Below are 19,047 nucleotides of genomic sequence, written 5' to 3'. Positions count from 1 at the left end.
TTATACCCTGTTTAAACAAACCTTGAACACGATTATTGAGGTTGTTTCAATGCTTCACATCTCTTATCGCTATGGAGCTGGTCTAGATTAATCAAGAGAATATAAAAATAACCCGTGAAGTTTGCAAGATTAAGTCGAGGCCATAATGAAACTTAGAGGACATAGCTTGGAAGACAGCCAAGTTATAGATAGCAACAGCTATAGTTTGGAAGTAATGGAGAATAAAATTAGGATCAAACTTAAAAGCTTGATGAAACATTGAAAATTTATTAAAAGTCTTACAGCATTTCAAGTCGTTTACGGCCTAGAGCTTCTTCTAAGAAGCTCATCCTTAATGTCCTTATTTTTGGCCAAAATTTTATCACACAAAAAATCTCAATCACTACCATCCTTTAAATCACCCACCGTGTTTCCGTCACACACTCAAGTTATCTCTTGCAGAATGCATTTTACACCCACCCTTATTACATTATTTACCTTACTACACCGCGCACAGAGCACACACGGGAGAAGTTCTTGTGTCGCTAGGGAAGAGTTTGTCCCATGCATCGGCATACCGATAGTTGCTGTTGTTGCTGTCGTCCCAAAAGCAGCAGCCAAGAAACAAACATCCGCTCTCAAGCCGAACCGAACCAACTGGTGCATTAAGCAAGTCGTTTCCATCACCCAGTGCCCGCGTCCTTGCGCCCGGTGAAGGAATTGGACGGGAAAAGTTTCAAATGCCTTATTGCACGGCTTTACCGGAGCAAAACAACGACCCGCAAGCTGTTGGACGCAAATGCAAATTCAATGTCCAACCTGCTTCGGTTTGCCAAAAGGAAAGTTGTGCCCCCTATCCTGCTGCTCGCCCATCCTTAAGATCGTAATTCGTTACGGTAAGTTTTGGAGAACAGAAGACGACTCTGCCACACATTCCCAAGGCCAAGTAAATGCATCCCGTGCCCCAAAGTTTATAAGCTCGTGGACGAAATCCTGTTGATAACTTGACGCTCCTTCCAACTATCTGATCGTCAATCGTGGCAACAGACACCGGATGCGCCGTGCCACCACATCCTTACAGTGGCTCCGGTGCCAAGCTACACGCCAGCACGGTTTTCGCGGTTTGATGGCGTAAATTTGAATATAATTATTCCCTCAACGGTATTCCCGGGGCTCTTGAGAATCGCCGGGAAAATCGGCGACCGTTGTTCAAAGTTGAAGAGCCACCGTGTACCGAAATACCGTACAGCCGAACGTCAGAACCCATGTCCTACTTAAACACCCCGGCCCGGACTAATTAGCCCATCGGTGGTGGTGGTGGTAGCAGCCAAACCACTTGAACGCACCGGCGGGTTCGGTACCGGCCGGGGCTGGTTTCCATTTTTCATCAACATAAATTGAGACAAGTGTCGTCGGAAAAGCGAAAGGACGAAAAACCCTTTTTCGTTGTTGATGTTGCGTGCCATCGATGGGCCACGTGTTGCGGGAGGTTTTTTTTTTCTTTTTGGAGGGAGTTTCGGTGTTTTGAATACATCTACCACTTGTAAGGGTGTGTGTGCGAGTTTATGTTTTGAGGCCGATGTTTAGGATGTGTTGGCTTGTTTACTGTCTATTTTGAATGATTTATAGGCTGACCAGCTGATATAGATGAACCGAGGATACCCGTTCAGCCTTCCCCCTAACGCTATGTGATAGGCGTTAAAGTTTCTCTTTTTGTGCAGAGATTTAGATACGCTCCATCCACGGTAGTTTATCTTCAACATGGTCGAGAAGAGTGACTAAACTTTGATACGAGAAACCGTACATTAACTCGACGTGTTTCAGTCGTTGTTTTGGTAAGCAAAGTTTGGATATAGCAATATAATAAACCCAGTGAGCTTCTTTTAGAATCCAGGTTCAACATTTCAGATCATATTTTGATGTTGTTTATGAAAAAGTTCAATTTCATATTAGAGCTGTTAATGGTTAAGGAAGTCGACATTATGAGGTGCTACTGTTTTGAGATGTTCACTGTTGTCTAGTTACTTAGTCTCCCTACCACGGCAGTTGAAAAATGTTTTCAGCCGAAAAATAGTCATATTCGGGATGCTCATCATGATCGGGCTTTATATCAATGGGTAGAAAATGGATTTTTAAGGGCAACACTTTGCTCTATCTTGGCTTCCTACTCTCGAACGCACATCGCAGAAAAACTTACTGTTAAAAAGTTGTCGCCCATTTTTAAACCCTATTTTTTAAACCTTGTACACTTGTTGAAAAAACTATTTTCAGAACCGAAATCGAGAAAAAAATAATCGCTGAAAATGATTTTCTGATGTTGCACCAAGTAGGCTCTTGTTTTGAACTTACGACAGAAAATTATGGTCATTAATCCTGGATTCAAGAAATTAATGACCTACACCATAATGAAGTCGTCAGGATGAAATTAATTATTTATCCTTTTTTCAGGATTAAGGATTGAATTAATGAGGTAATTCTTTGTGGATGTTCAATAAAGGCAATATTACAAAGCTTCACGATTTCCTAAAGAGATCAATCAAATCGATTAATCGACGATCAATCTAAAGAGGAGGTTTAAACAATTCATATTACGGCGATTGGCTTAAAATTCAGTCGGGATCTTTTCCTACGATCGCTACATTGGCTATACAGTGCTCACTGGTAAATTCAGTCAATGAGCCCAAATAATAGAAACAGAATAGTCTAAAGTAGTATACAGAAGAAGAAGTACTACTCTGTCCTAAAATTAAACTGACTTTTCGTTTTTTTTCTGAAACGGTTTTTCTATAAGGTTAAATGCAGGGTATTACCTTCGAAGTAATCCCCTTCCGATGCAATGCACCTCTTCCACCTCTTTTCCTGGTGGGATGCTGGGATGTCCTTTAGTTCCGCCGTCGCTGCGGCCTGTATCTCCCCGATAGCGGTGTCCCCGAAGCGGCCGTTTTAGCTTGTTAAACAACCAGAAGATTTGGCTGGTGTCAAATCTGGCAAATACGGTGGTTGCGGAACAATATGGATGCCAGTTGTTGCGAAAAACTTCCTCAAAATGATGGCCGTATGGGAGACTAGCTGTTGTTTTTCCACAATGGATATATATACGAGCAGATTACCGGCCAGACTAGACCGAATGAAATCAATGACTGACAAATTAAATGAAACGATTCCGAAAGACACGCTCAAAATTTTTTTTTAAGAATTTAAACCGAATTAATCCATGATCAGATCATCCGTTAACAGTAAAACGTAACGCTCGGTCCCTTAGTCCAAGAGGATTAAGTGTACAATCATTGAGGAATTACCATGTACCAATAACCAAATGTTTTACGATTGTTATTTAAAATTCACTCTAATAATAACATAAATGTTCTTTCTTCCTGTAAAAACTTCAATAAAAACGCTTTCAATCGAAATTCAGTTTGAGGATATTTCTACTTTATATTTCTGTTGATAACTTACTTACGAGATAATAAAAAAAAATCTGATAGACACTTTCCAAGAGATAGGTGATAGGTGATAAAATACATCGAATAGCGAATGATAGCAAATAGAGATTTTTTTTCGTAGATGTAGATATAGCAGCAGCTGTAAAACATTATACATTCCAATACGGTGGATACATGTTTCGCTAAACATTAACCATTACATCTAGATGTACCATGTGGTGTGGAAAGAGACGAGAGACAGTAATAATGCAAGCAGACAGTAATGGAAACGGAACTCTCATAAACACTCTCCACCGACGTAACCTGTGTCGGTTCGATTAAAAGCAAGAAGAATTTTCATTTGGTATTTCTATTTAGTTTGTCCACGGCTCGACGGCTTCCTACTCTCTGCCTCGCGTTTCTTGCCGGCTTTGGCTAATGGTGCATATGATTTGTGGGCTGTAACGCTGTGTGTGTGTTGTCGTGTCTTAAAACAATTCCCTTACGTAGCTAGGCTGATTAAAAACTCTTTGGCATGCAGCAGCACAACAACATCGATCCCTCCAACCCTTCGCCTCTACCTTTCTCCTCGTGCGTTTCCCCGTTCAGTGTGTTACCTTCCCTGACTCTGGATTTGGCTTCTCCTTCATCTCTACACCTCTGGTAATCTGTACATTGTTTCGATTCTGCTCCAAGTGGCCTTTCAAAAACACGTTCGTAGCGCTGTTGCACTTTTAACGCTTCCGTTCCGAAATGGAGGGAAGCCTCAACCAACACATTTGTTCTGCCGCTGTCATGTACACACGACGCTTCATTGTGTTTACGATTACAGCTAAGACTAGGATGATAGCAGCATTACAAACATACTCCGGAGAAGTGGAAACAAAAAAGCACACGCTCGAAACGCGCCCTTGTCTTCCGAGGCTTGTGCGCCTAAATGTAGACAAAGTTACCGACACCCTTTGCCGGGTCCGTGTTGACCATCTCCTTCAGCAGGGCGCTCGTTCGGGCCGCCGCCGTATTGCTCTCGGTGGCGTTCGTGTTGCCGCCGGTGTTGTTGCTACTGCTGTTTCGCATTTCGGCCAACTTTTTATCGATTCCGAGTACCGAAAACGACTGACTGACGGTACGAATTTCGCGTATGTTGTACACGGGATTGTAGGACGGGGCGGCCAACGTGGAGGCGGGCAGCAGCGGCGGTCGGCTCAGTGCCGCCAGCATGGTGGACGATTTGGCTGGCCGTGGTGGTGGTTGCTGATGTTGGGCACTGTTTTTACACTTCACTTCCGGCGGCGCTGGGTGGCTGATCGTTCTAATGTCGGGCTCGCCGGTCGGTTGGTCCGGTTCCTCGAACGAAGAATCCGACGAAAGGGAGGAAAAGGACGAGCAGGAGGAGGAGGATGAGGAGGACGATTCGGTCGAGTCGGTGGAATCGGTCGAGGTGGCTGAATCGTCGAGCGATGCTGGTCGGAAGGAATTGCTCTCCTTAAGCCGCAAACTCTTCGCTTCGGCTGGCAGATCGTTCAGCGAGCTCAACCCATCCACGATGTCCGAGATGAAGGTGTTGGTGGGTGTACCGGCCGGGCCGAGTGAGAAACTGCCCGAGTGAAGCGACAACCGATGGTGATGGTGAAGGTGATGATGGTGTGGCTGCTGGTGTAGATGGTGAATGCCGGACGGCGGGTGCGGCCCGTTCGCCGAATCCAGCGACGAGTTGAGGATGAAGTGTTTCGATTCGGCGATGGTGGCCAGCAGCTGCCGGCGACGCGGATAGTTCGGGTTACGGCGAACGAGAAAATGCATAATCTCGCCCTTCTGCTGGCGCTGTAGCTGGGTCTTGAGGGGCAAATCGTCCGGGTGCAGTTTGCGCTGGTACTCCTGACCCGGACAAACTTCGTACAGCGAGAACTGCTCCACCGGTTCGATTGAGTTGTAGCAGGAGAGTAGCAGCGACAGGAGCTCGTCGGAAGTGGTGTCCTCCGAGATGAGTAGCGACTTGTACTGGGAGTTGGGCTGTAGCGCTGACGTGTGTACCCGTATTAGACCACCCGGTTTCTGCTGGAGACAAAACCTGCCGACAGCGGGGAGAAAATTGGACGAATGTTTAATAACGAGAACGGCCAGATGGAGCTTACTGGATTTTGGGCGCGTGTCACGATGCTTACCTGGAGTCACCTTTGGGATGGCAGGCCTGCAGCAGCGCTGGTCGTGCTTCATCGTCTAGCTCTAGCACTGACTTCACACCCGGTCGACGCACAGTCACCTCCATCGTGAGATAGAACAAGCGTGGATCTCGATGGCGCATTTTACATCTGAAAAAGGACCAACACAATGCCCATTATTAGTCAACTATTTCATGGAAAACAGAGAACTGGTTCTGGAAAAATGGGATCCTACCTTCGAAGCACCTGCTGCACGACGCTCTTGCTGGTAGCATCATACGAAATCCCGAGCGTTTTGTACTCGATGTCCTGCCGCAAACAAGCCGTATAGATTTTGATTGTCGTCTGTGAATGAACGAAGAAGTGAACGAAAAAACTGGTTAAAATCGTGTCGCTCGGATAAAGTCACCAAAGCGTATCCTCAGCACGGAAACAGATGTTACTCGGACTGTAAATGGTTCGCGTTTCGAGTCCTGCTTTATCGGCCCTTCTTTAATGATGCTCCACCGCCATTCGACCCGTTGTTTTGTTGAACTGTATTTGTGGCAAAGTTTTCGATATAGATCCTCTCCCCAAATGTGACCACCAAAAAGGACATTAATCTCGATTTGCACAGGTAAACACTGTGCTGTACCGCAAATCCCGGTACACCCCTAATCCCCTTTGGCCGGTTCAAATAAAAAAGGGCAAAGGGCAACATCAAAGGGCGTCGAGCCGCTTACGGTTAGGGGCACGGACCTTCGTTAGGGGAGCCTTTCGAATCGGTTTCCGGGCGGACGTTCCGAAGGATTTAATTTGCACAAGACTACCTTTTTTTTTGTCGGTGGCAAGCATTTTCATTCACGTAATAAATCGTTAACGGTTGCTTGGAAAGGGTATCGGTAGGATGATAAAATTTCGAATCGTACCGAATGTTACAGAACAAAGGGACAATCACATTAGCAACAGCATATTGTTGAAATACAGCGGGTGCTTGTTTTCCTCAAAAACAGCTTGTGCGGATTTGATCATCCGAACAAGCTGGCGATTAGGACATATGGCCTTTAACTGCCGCCGCTTTAATATTCAAAAAGGATCGTGTCTCACAATCGTGGAGTAGTGTCCAAGGGCCCAGGAAGCTGGACTTCCTCAACTAACCGTGATATATCCTCACAAAGAATAAGAAGAAAAAGAAGCTGGCGATTCTCTCAAGGTCAGCGTGTTGCAGATGGAATCGACAGATGGAATTAAAGCAGATGCTGTGCTAACTGATTACAAATTATTTAACAGGGCATCTAAACAGACTTTCATAAATAACAGTTTGATAACGTTAGTAAGAAAAATATAAAAAAATATTGTTGCAAATTACCAAACCAATAAAAGTATATGAAATATAATTGAATTGTATTTCTTTTAATTTAATTTCTATCTATTTTTTAGTTTTTCTCACATATTACCCAATTCAAGCTTGTTTTCTAGTTTTCCTGTTTATATTCTTTTGTTCTATATTTATCTTTCATTTGTTATTTATTTTTCTACTCATTTGTCTGTTTTCTGTTTTTTTATTTTTCATTTTTCTGTTTCTTTTTTTTTTCTTACGTTTTTCTTTAATATTTCTTCATTCTTCGTTTCTTGTTTCAATTTAAATTTAGTTAATGTGTTTGGTGTTCTTTCAGTGACGAATTTTGTTATTTTTATTACATTTTTCTTCCTCAGTTTCCTCTTTAGTTTTCCCTTGAAATGAATCAATTTCTTTAATAATTTCACATCATATAGAGACACGATGTATCTTTATGCTTCTTTTACTTTTGATAACAATGACGACTTCTCATCATATTCTTCAGCCTTTTCCAACCATGTCTTTATTGTGTGCAATCTCGCTAACAAAGCTTTTCCCCGCTCAGTTTTCCCCCAACAAACAGACACTCATATTCAAATGATATCCTGGTTGGAAGAAAGCAGTTCCCACGGTTCATTCCGTGGCAGGTCTTATCACATACGCGAGTAGACAAAGAGAGCAGCAAATCCAAACAAACAAACCAACGATAAAAAGTGTCTGTTTCTCAAACATCTTTCAAACCATTTTTGTTTCACTTTCCAAGCATTTGGTTGTGAAAACAGCAAGCACCCTCTTTGAATTATACGCCCGATAAGCTCAGCCAGCGTGCGCACACCCGACGTAAATCTTCACACATTCGCAACCCGCGTGAGCTGATCGGGCTGATCACGATCACAAAAGGGGGAAAAATGCGACCAAACTCACACAGCAGCAGCCCGGGCTGATGCATAGTATTTCCACCCTGAACTGGGTGAAAGCGCGGGAAAAACGCCACCCGCTCGGTGCACGATCATCGACCTAAAGGAATCGCGTGCCATCGCTCGCTTCGGTGCGGTGTGCGTGCCGCCCAAACGATTGGGGTTGCTGAGTGAATGTGCTTTGCTTGCCGTGTTTTCCTACTCCGCTTCCCAAGGGGGGTTTTGTTTTTCTATCACGCACACACACACACACGCACATCACCGAGAGGGGTTTTTTACGTAAACCAGGCCGCAGAAGTTCGCCACCGTCGAAGCAATTCCGGTGCAATTCCGTAATTTATTGTCACAATAATCGCGCACCCATCACATTCCTGGCTGGAAGGTTTCCTATCCGGTCGGGTGTGTATGTGAGCGTTTGTTTCCAAGAAAGAAAAAAAAACAATGGAGCCTGCGCAACCCCAACAGCAAGCTAGCAAAGCGCACCATCAGTGCAGTAGCAAATGGGAAATTAGGAAGGTTGAAGCCTGCAGGGAAAAGCTCGATCTTAATTAGACAAATTTCCCCGGTGGCAGATCGGATGGTGAACGTTAGCAATGGGGAGCTAGATAATTATTTCTAACACTCGGATTGCCACTTTAGACCTTCGGCTTCGACACTTTCACCCTTCAAGGCCAATGGCAAATTGTCAGCATCGCTCTCGCCACACGATCTCTTCGGTGGATCATTATTCACTTTAAATTTTCGCACCATTTCTACGTAAGGCGAACGATGGGAATGCGTCCCAGATGTTCCCCCGACAGAGCAGTAGAACACACTCACGCCAATCCTTCAAACGCGTGCCGAGTTTTTCCGAGAGATGCGAGCGCCACGTCAAAACAAATGCTGTGTCGCGTGACGTGGTTCCAAGAATCTTAAAGTCGGTTGCCGATTTAAACGAAGAAGCAAGGGCTCGTCAATTAGACTCGAATAAAAAAAAAACTCCCCAAAACCGGGAAAACATGCATTCCTAGTTAGTGCGTGTGGTTTGGCCCGCCATTTAGCAGGAATTCATGCCCCGTTGCACATCGAGAATAGTCGCTACTCGGGCTGGAAAATGGCCCGGTATTGGTGTGTTTCTTCAGCTGTTGTAAGCGGTGGGGATTTTTGTTTATTGCTCCTTATTTTGACACAACAAGCCCATCATTCGGGAAAAAAGGCACCCTTGGAGAAGGGGGCGATTGTGGAAAGCTTTTTGTAAGAAGTATAAGCTTTCGCACTCATCACACCGCGATCACACCAAACGATGGCATAACAATCGTTCGCGACCAACGAGCAACATACCAACGAAATGAGCATCCAGCAACAGGCACACACACACACGCGCACTCAAATATCGAATTCTGCCGAACGGAAAACCACAACAAAAGGCTCTTCGCTTAGCTTTTTCCCGGCGGCTTCCCCCAACAAAACCGTTCCACGCGACGCATCCTTTTCGATTTAATTTCCATTTTCCGACCCAGTGCGTCCCGTGCGTTTCGTGTCGTTGTGGTGGAAGAAATAATAATTTTTTTTATGGTAGGTGGAATGAAACCTCGGCACCCATAAACCGAGGCCGACAAGAGCGCGTTACGAAGCGCGTGATTGAATCACGGTAAATAAGGACGTGGGCGAGCAGTCGGCTGGCGGCTTCGGTCTTGCCTTCCAATTTTTTCCTACGAGCGATAACCCGTATAGATATAGCGAGCGAAGCATATTTGAGCCTCTCTGTGTTTCCCACCCCCACCCCCCACCCCTTCCCCCCCGTCCCACCTTCCTTTAGGTGAAGTTTAGGAAAATTGTTTCAAGTATCGTTCGAGCCCTCGAATAGCGTCGCAAACCATCTTCGACGCCAAGCGTTAAGGAATTCGATCCAATATCCAATAAAGATAAAGAGGAACTTATTCCCTGTTTTGTTGGAGGGTATTTTGCGTTAAAACTTCGCTAAGCAGTTTTAGTTTGGCAAAACGATTTTATTCATCGCGATTTTTGGAGATTTATTTTAAAGTTAAAAATATGTATTAAAGGAGAATCTTACAACTATTAAAGTAAGTTCCCCGGGTAAGAGAAGCGGAGAGCGAGAGAGAAAACAGTAAAAAGTAATGTGTTTCGAAGTAACGAGTTTTCCGGGGCCATACCGGAGGGGAGTAAATTTCCCATCGCGAGACATCGGGGAGCCACACAAGACACATAAACCCTTATCGAAGCTCATTGCGAGCACTGTGCGAGCGTTGTGAACGTGCCCGAACGCGTCGCTGGAAAATCCGCTGTATCACAACAAATGGGTGTCTGAAGGTTACTCTTTCGCTGCTCATACTACCCCATCCGTAAAACATTTAAACCTCTTTTTCCCCATATGGAATCAATGTTGGGGAGGGAAGAAGAAGAAAGCTCCCTCTTTAAACATAGCCCAGTCACATTGAAATCAAGAGGCATCATGATTGATTTTACACCTCACAGCTTGCCCTGCTTCGGGGGTGTGTTCCTGTGAGACTTTTTGAATGCTTTAAACATAAATCTCTCACCTTTGGATCTTTTATTTTATTTGTTTTCTTTCACACAGGCGCACGCAATGGTCATAAATTTTAAACTCACCCCAGGAAGTGACGCCTGGAAGTGTAAAGCTCGAAACTGTCACCAGAAAACGGCCGGTCGGTTTATTGGTGCGAATCGGCACCCGATCGGCTCGATCGATCTTGCGAGGGTGAAATGTTACACGGATGTGAGAGTGTACAACCAGATGAGATCAAGATAAAAGTTACAAAACATATCCCCTTTTTAATATGGGGGGGAGAAAGAATAGTAAGTGTCAGAGAGAAATAAAGCATAAAGTCTAGCTCTTTTCATCACTAACTTGTAGGAAAAAGTGAAAAACAAAAGGTAGTCCAGAAAAGCGAGTAAATGAAAAACAAAGCAATTCTCAAACTCCCCAAGGATCAGTAGGATAGGATGAAAGAACAGAAAACGGAACAAATTCGGACAAAACGTAACGTGCTGTAAAGCACTGCTTTTTTACATCTATTACAATGATTTCTGTCTGCTACTCTACTACCTCTTCCTAGAATAAGAGTTTCGCGAGTTGGGTGAGAAATGAATCCTCGGATTGCTTTTTTTCTTCCTGTTTCTCTTTTTAATGTTGCTAAAAACCTTTCCCAATGTTGCTGTGTTGCTTCCGAACGAGGAAAAAGTCGCAAAAAGGGGGGTGAAATGAAACTTAAAACGACGGTTGTTATCAAACAGCAATTTATTTGAACGGTAGCGCTTTTTTGTTTTCCATTTTCGGAAGCGCCACCGTTCGTCTTTTTCCGTGCTTTAGTTTTGTTTTGTCACTGTGAAGCTGGCAGTTCATTTGGTGAGTTTATTCAACCGGCCAGTGTTTATCTTTCGCGCCCCGTTCCACACATATTCGCGGGCGCGGCAACCCGTGCTGTGGACTGTTTGTCTTCACACAACTTCCCTAAAAAAAAACATACGTGAAAATGAGGGGTAGCTTTTACAATCGCAAAAGCTTTTCTCACTTGTCCCATCCCGCTAAAGCACGTCTATTTATCTAGCAAACGGAAAATGCATGGAATACGGTGCAAGTTTGTCACAACGTGATCAATGATTAGAGCTGGAAACCGGGCACAAATTTATATTTCAAAAATAGTTTTATAAAAAAGTCACACACCCAAAACTTTCCACTAGGAAGCTCCCTTTTTTCTCTCTCTTCAATATTTTAAAATGCCCTTTTCGTGGCCGAGTAGTATGGCCGCCGGCAATAAGAAATGAATTTTCGAACGCCCGAAAACGGCCGATTGATAGTGAGAGTGAGAGCCGGCCGACGATCATGATGATGATGGGCGGATGCGAGAAGAGAAAACAGTCCGATTTCCGGTGCTAAGCAGACTCGCACGCACTTTTGAAAAGCCACCCGAAATTAATGAGCTCCGGTGGTCATATTTTCCGACAGCCAATCGAATCGAAACTTAACCGAAATCTCTTGCAACCCCCACCCCAAAAACTCGAAGTCGAAATTAACAAACGATCGTATGGCGGATACGGTACCTGGTGTACAGTTTTCGATAGGAATGCGCAAAAAAGCACAGACACAATTTCCGAACTAATTTAAATACCAAAGTGCCGGTTGTGATACCCGGGCGTTACCGTTCGAATTGCGATCGGACTAAGCCGGGCTAGGTTTGTTGATGTGTTTTGACCGGCGGCTAGCCGGGGTTTACTTTTCATTAGACAGGCGTTAGAGAACAAAGTTTTGGAGATGTGATAGGGTTAATAGACGAACAAAAAACCCTCAAGCCGGTAGTGCATTATCATTACGAAGGTCCGAAACCGCCATCGTAGTGGTGGTGCTCTATTTATTGAACCTTTTTCTTAATGTCTGGTTCTGTCTAGACCGTTGGCAGCTACTTCACATTAATCAACCAACCGGCGTAAAGAACCGGAAAAACCTGCCAGTCCGATAAATTAGTTACCGACAATTATTCGCCGACAAAACAAACACACCGAGAACCCTCCGAGAAAACAAAATGGCTTTAAATGATTTCGGTTAACATTTTCTACGTGAGATACAACATCTTCTCTCGGTAGGTTAAAAGTGCTGACAAATTGGGGTTTTTGTTTTTTTTCCCCCTACAAACAAATTAGTGTAACACAAACCAAGTCTGTCCCTTTTTTTTGCTGGGTGAAGAAAATGAGATGTTCACTGCGAATAAACTAGTGCTTAAGCGCTTAGTGGCTCCTCTTGAAGCTGCCAAGAACTGCTCGCGTGAATTGTTGATTAAAATAGTTGTTTAATGAAGCTCCACAAAAAAAAACTCCTCTCGAAAGAGAGGGCCTGTGGCAACTACAGTTCCACAATAGCCATCACATGCTGGTTATGATTAAAGTAGAAACTAAACGCAATTCTCTTGGGCTTGGGGTTCTATTGCTACGGTTAGCTACCATAACATAAAATCCCTTAAAATAAGCATCCAAACCAGCTGGGAGGATTTAAGGGAGCTGGTTTTGTTGGGTCCATCTGGTCCGGTGCCCACTAAAAACGGAAAACAAGTGAGCATATAATGAACCGCAAGTAATGTTTATCCACGGGCAATCGTACCAGACGTACCGGGCTGGAGCGTATCCTTGCGGCGAGAAAAAGGGAAAGGTATCTCGAGAATCCTTAATGAGAGGCCACGAATGAATACTTTGTGTTCCGGTTCCGGTTTGATGGTTTAGGAAGAGAAAGAAACACGGAAGGCTATAACCAAGACCGAATGTGGTTAGCCAGAGAAAAGCGAGAAATTCTATGTACTGAGGAAGTAAAGGAAATACAGAACAAGACCTTTGTAAAAACATCGAAGGGCATATTGGAATCTCTAAGGGATTGTAAGACAAAGCTATCTCCCACACAGACACAGAGCAATCATTTTCGCGACCTTCTCCTATCGCAAGCGTCCTAACTAAATGGTGGAGGAGTTCTCGTGAGCGTTCTTAAGCGTATTATATATGTATCTTCAAAGAAACCCGCAAGCAGTGAAGAACGAGCGAAAGAGAGCATATTCATGTTACTTTTGGCTCATACACACCAATTAGAAGGCTTCCCATTGAGGAGTCATATGGAGTCACAAGGAGCTTTCCTAAGTACTTCCGAGCCTACGCGAGTCATGTGTTCTGGTTTCGGGTTACACATCCCGAACGCAGAACGGAAGTAATTGCTAGAGGACGTCCTGCTGGAGCAGGATGTCTTATGTTTAACATTATTAAGACATTCTTTGGTTCGCGAAGGGAACTTGAGATTTAAACTTTATACTCATTATACATTGTTTAACTCAGACTTTCTGCCCTTTCGGAGTTCTTGAAACTGAAGTTTTCTAAATTTAGCTTTGAAAATCATTTTTAAAGCTTCACAATCACTACCATGACACATATCGGCGGGGAATCACATAAAACTGCACGATGAGCGCCTCCATAAGGTCGCCGATATGTGGCCATCTCGTTATTGTAATGAATTCTAGCATCCCCCACCAACGCGCGACAAGGTCTGGTGCAGTGTTTGCGAATTGAATAGTTGCACATCGACACGCAACTTCACGCACACACACACACGAGGGGGTGAGGGGTTGAAAATTCTTACCCAGAACAACGGTGGTTTTGCATACCCCTGAGCAATCGTACTGCCGACAGCGTGCGGCACGTACAGAATTTAATTAAACCGTTGCCGTACCCTGCCAACGCTGCTAGAAAACGCTGTTGCCAAGTAAACGTTCAAACGTTCACAGTTAGAACCCGTCAAAAGCCGTACTGCACCGGGTCTTGTGTGCGAAACGTCTTGCATTAAATTCTCATACCGGGTTGATTTCCAATCCTACTCGCTCGTTTGCTATTAAGAAAACTGAAAACGCTGCTTTCGGTTACGCGCCGCTGTTTCTGTGGAAAATCTGGTCATCCCGCATGGTGCAACCAATCGCTAGGAAGCATACGCGTGGCGCGCGCGTCTTGTGAGAGTCTAAATGTATAAGCAATCTATACAATCTCCCTCACTGGGGTGTTTTTCTTTTTTCTTTTTGTGGGAGTTTGGTGTTGGGGGAGGCATAATAGAAGCGGGGGTGAACGGGAGGGTGAAAAATTTCCCGCATGCTAGGTCGCTAGCCAAACTAACACAATACTTCATTAAAATGAAGATGATTTGCTAACCACCACTACACCACCACCACCATCACCCACTGTCGACAAATTGCGTTACAGTGGAGAAGTTGAGATGTATGTGTGTAGGTTTGTTTGTGGTTCAGAATTTTTCCACCCTAATCCTCCCAACAACTACCCCCACAGTCAGTGTCGCGTGTGTAACAACCGCTCGGGTAATGACAATAATTATAGTCCTCTTGCCAAAGCCCTAAACTTATAACCGCGAGAAGAAAGGGGAGATGGACTGGGGGTAAGCTTTTCCAGCAAGTGCACGGAAACGGCAGCTTTGCGCCGTCAAAGCCAGCCTCGAAAAATTGGGTGCCGAACCACTTCATCTTAATGAGCACCTCATCATCATCAGCAGCTATAGCAACTAGGGCCTTATGGGGCAGAGCAGGCAAAGCTTATTGGAAGATTGGCAAGGACAGCGTCCGGAGAGATTTGGAGAACCTGGCGAACCGAGCGGTGGAGCAAATAATGAAGTTTAGTACCGAATGCTCAGCAACAATAGAAAAAAAAAAAACAACCGCTGGACAAATTCCCTCCAAGTGCGGGCGGTGTGCCACAAATCAAGCGAACCATTTTTAAAGAATTTGCAGCATTTCCGTGGCCAAACGTGGCTTTATGATGGCAGTGTCGCAATTAGACTGACGTTTTCATATCGCCTTTTCCTTTCAGAGAGGTTGTTCGAGGTCCGAGCTCTCTCTCTCTCTCTCTCTCTTTATCTCGTGTTGGGATTAATTGAATTTGCATCTAGAGGGTTACGTGCTGCGAAACGCTTACCTGCGGAATGGTTTCGTTGAGGCTGGAATAGCTCGATGCTCTCGAGTGGCTTCGGAGCTGATCGCCCGGAGGCTCCGGACTGCCGCACAGGGACGATGCGCAGGATGTGGACGAACGCATCGACAGTGAATCTGCCCGGCTGCGCATCGGTGAGATCTGCACGTGCTTCAGCATCTGCGGAGAAAGGAAAGAATCGATTCCGATTAGACCAACGCTCGCTGAAAACTGGGACGCCGACCGGGCGTGTGTGTAATGATGGATAATTTTTGCTTAGCTATACGATGCGTGTGCGCCGTCGACGAGATCGCCAGGTGTGTCGGCACTGCTGGCAAAACCGGACACAGCTGTCCGGTGAGTCTCGGAAGCTAATTGATCAATTATCGGACGTCACCACCAAGCGCATGACGGTGATGATCAAGTTTCCGATCACCGTTCATTCACCGTTTGGCCCGGTTTTTTTTTTCTTTCTGCTGCTGCTACTGCCACCACTTATCCCTGCTAATATGCTGCAAGATGCTGGCAACACTGGCCTGATAACTATCCGATATCCCGTTTGCCATTCTTTGCCGTTAGAGTCTGATGACGATAGCTAAAGACGATCACAATCGAAGTTATGCAAGCTCACCGGTGAGGTGGACTCGGGTAGAGAATCTCCACCAGCTCGATCGATCGTTTGATCAATCGATTGATAGACGAGCGCGGAAGTTGAAACACATTAAATCTCCTCCCAAGACGAATCACACAAGAATTTCACTTCATTGCTCAGCCACACGGTCCCGGTGACGACTTTGTTTTCGCCACCGTTAGCACGGCTCGGTCGATGTCATCATCGTCATGATCGCCACTCCTCGACACCGTGGTAGGTCGCGCCGAGAAGCACCCGGTCGTGTGTTCGTTCAACACTTCCTATTCCCGGGCGTAAGTTGCGCAACTTACGTACGCCAGCACCCATTACGTGACGATTTACGTTAATTAAAATGCTTCCTTTTTTTCCCTTCGCTCTTCTCACTCTTATTTGGTGACGATCGAGAAGCAGCAACCAAATTAGACAAGCCCCAAACATACGGGCTTGAGGGCTTACAAACATACACACGAGGCGAAGAAGGCCCCAAAAAAAAAAACTGATCTCTATCCACTGGCGACAAAAGTTCGAAACGACACAAAGCAGAAAGGAAATGGATAGCCGCAAGATAGGCCACTCTCCGATCTTCCAATGATCCAACAAAAAAGATGAGATGAACGAAAAAAAAAATAAAGTCCAACGATAGTATAACATGAGTCTTTGAAGATCTTCACGATTGAGAGAATGATGATCATGATCCTCACACGATTCCGCTCGGTGATTTGGAAGCGTTTCCTCATCCACCTCTGCTATTTAAGTTTGTGTCCATCTCCGGCTGGCGTCTCCGAAAACGACCTTAGAAAGAATGTCGATGCCGGGCGGTCAACTCGCTGGAATCCTCATTAAGCGAATCGACGACGGTGACCGGAAGGCGAAGGAAGTGTGGTTAGGGAAAGCGGTTAGAAAGATGCTCGCAGCACGGGAAACGATCCCGTTGCAGTCGGTGTGGTATCCATCCAGCTCTACGCTGCTGCTCTACATGATTACGAAATTCTCGTTTAGTGGTTCAGCCCATCCACACGCATTCCTCGGAATTGCTGATCCTCTGATGTCTGTTTTTTCGGTTCGGATGGGAATGTTTTGTTTAAGATTTTTCAACTCCATCCAGATTTTCGATCTCACCCAAAGTTTCCCTCTGGCTGGGTATTCTGTGTTGTCATCACATGCAACCTACAGACCAACCAAAAGGGCCGCCATCGGCCTGTTTATAGTTCTCGGCTTGTCAGCACAAGCTGTTTGGATAGTTTCCGGCTTAATTTTCGTCAGATTTGCGAACAGATGCTGGGCAGCTTTCTCGTTCGAGAGCGTTTGCAAAGTCAGGTGGATTTGTTTATCGGTTCGAAAGGATGGCCGAAATCTGCCCCCAAATGGCGTTGCCTTTAGCTGACCTAGTTATCGAATGCAACGGGAGGGTTTCGGAGTGACCTTCGACAGAACTTCACACGTAGTAGAAGTAGTGGTTCCCGAAATATGGCCAGATTTTGGTGCAGGTTTCAATTACTTTAATGTGATGCCCTAGTCAACGCAGCCACACCGGAAAGCCACCAAACAACGTCGTCCGGTTGATGGTCGGTTCGGGTCGGTTCGGGTTCGGGGGTCTAAACTCGCTTACCGGATGGCTGAGCCCATCGTCACCACACTAACCACTTCCCTTATGTTCCAGTCGACGGCCATCCTACAACAAAAAAAAAAACTACTGGAGCTTCGGGAACGATAGGGGCGTTTGGTTCCCAAATTTCCAAATATGTAAATATGCGCCTTGATTCGACGAATTCCAGACCGGCCGCCAGCGTCCAGCGGATGGAGAAGGCCACAAAAACAACAACCACAACGACGACGTGCGGTTTTCGATAAAATTTGCCTTCTAGGCTTCGGGGCTTCAGGGTTTTCGGGGGCATTGGCGGTTTTCACCTGTACTACGGCAAAAACCTTCACTCATCCCCATTCCCCCTAGCTGTAATCTCCGCAACCAACCAAAACATTGGGCCGGAAAATCGTGAAATTAAACCTTTTCCAATAGAACACCGGATGCGTTATCGGTTGATTAACAACGAACCACGTCGGATCCGTAACGGAGAATGGCAAAATGTTAGAACGGCCCCGGAACGGAAGCCGTGCCGTGGTGGTGGTGGTGGTGGTGTACGGTTCAGTGGGGGTTTTTCCTGTTTTGCCTATTTCGGGGAGGAGGAGGCGTAATGTCAGGAATCCGGAACGAAAGGAAACCGGAAGCCCTTTTGCGGTGAGATCGCGGCCCGGCGTTCATGGGAAATTTGGGAATCGTTTCCTCATCCATGGTCTGCAGCGCGAGGAGAGCAGCGGATCGATTCTTGGTTGGAGTGGGAAGACTTGGGCACATTCCAAACCTGTTCAGGGTAGAAAAATCATCTCCATTTCCCTCGCTTCACGGCGAGTCCACCCATTACTGGGGACGTCAATGCGTTTGGGTTCGTAAAGACAGTCCAGGCCCCAATGCGGGGGGTGTTGGTAGCCATCTCACTTAATTAAATTAATTTACGGTCATTCTACGAAAACCCTTGAACGCTATGCACTAGCCAGACAGGACGTACCGAATGGCACACGGCGAGAACGTGGTGTTTGTGTGTTTTTAACGGGCAGAATAGTTTGAAGATGTAGATTCTTGCTCTTTTCACTTGTTCTACAGCAGCCGGCGCTCCAACCACCACCAACACCTTGCCCCGTGTCCAGGCTTGGTGAAGAACTTGTTAAGCAGGCAATAATTATTCATTCAACGTTGCGGCCTCCAGAGAACCACTGGCCTCGTCAGTCGCTCTTATGCCCCAATCGTGTGAAGAAGTCTTTCGGGGTGGCCACTGCTTGCTCAAGAACGCGTGCTCGAGGGCCACTAAGCAGCGCCGAGTGGCGTTGAGGCTCTCTAATCTTCAGACAAGACTAACGACCATTGCAGCGTGGCGTTAAGATGCCTTCATAAAGGTAGATAAGCTCGGGAACCGCGTTCAAAAATTAGAACCTTTGATAAAACAGCGCCGATGCCCGCGATAGGTCAGATTTCGGAAGGGTTGGAGGAAAAAAGAGGGAAATTCATTTTTAACTGCCTAAAGCCTTTCAGAAGCATACAAATAACTGTCAGAAGCGCTGTCACCGAGAATGCGTGCTATTAAATATTACTGTCAAAAGCACTCAT

At 45.6% G+C, this 19,047-nt stretch overlaps 1 protein-coding gene across 1 annotated transcript in view; it reads right to left on the bottom strand.

The window, feature by feature from the left end:
* Window positions 1-3,389: 3,389 nt before the first annotated feature.
* The window catches only part of LOC118511778, a 33,223-nt gene continuing 17,565 nt past the window's right edge, over window positions 3,390-19,047 (bottom strand). The window contains exons 2-5 of the mRNA XM_036055284.1: window positions 15,263-15,436; window positions 5,799-5,908; window positions 5,567-5,713; window positions 3,390-5,472 (exon numbers count right to left, since the gene is read on the bottom strand). Coding sequence (XP_035911177.1) covers window positions 4,335-5,472; window positions 5,567-5,713; window positions 5,799-5,908; window positions 15,263-15,436 — 1,569 coding nt within the window. The 3' untranslated portion in view covers window positions 3,390-4,334. The remainder of the gene's footprint in view (window positions 5,473-5,566; window positions 5,714-5,798; window positions 5,909-15,262; window positions 15,437-19,047) is intronic.

This window comes from Anopheles stephensi, chromosome 3, assembly GCF_013141755.1.
Source record: "Anopheles stephensi strain Indian chromosome 3, UCI_ANSTEP_V1.0, whole genome shotgun sequence".
Taxonomy (NCBI): domain Eukaryota; kingdom Metazoa; phylum Arthropoda; class Insecta; order Diptera; family Culicidae; genus Anopheles; species Anopheles stephensi.
Note: the sequence above shows the minus strand (reverse complement) of the source record. Positions and strands in the feature narration are given on the sequence as shown.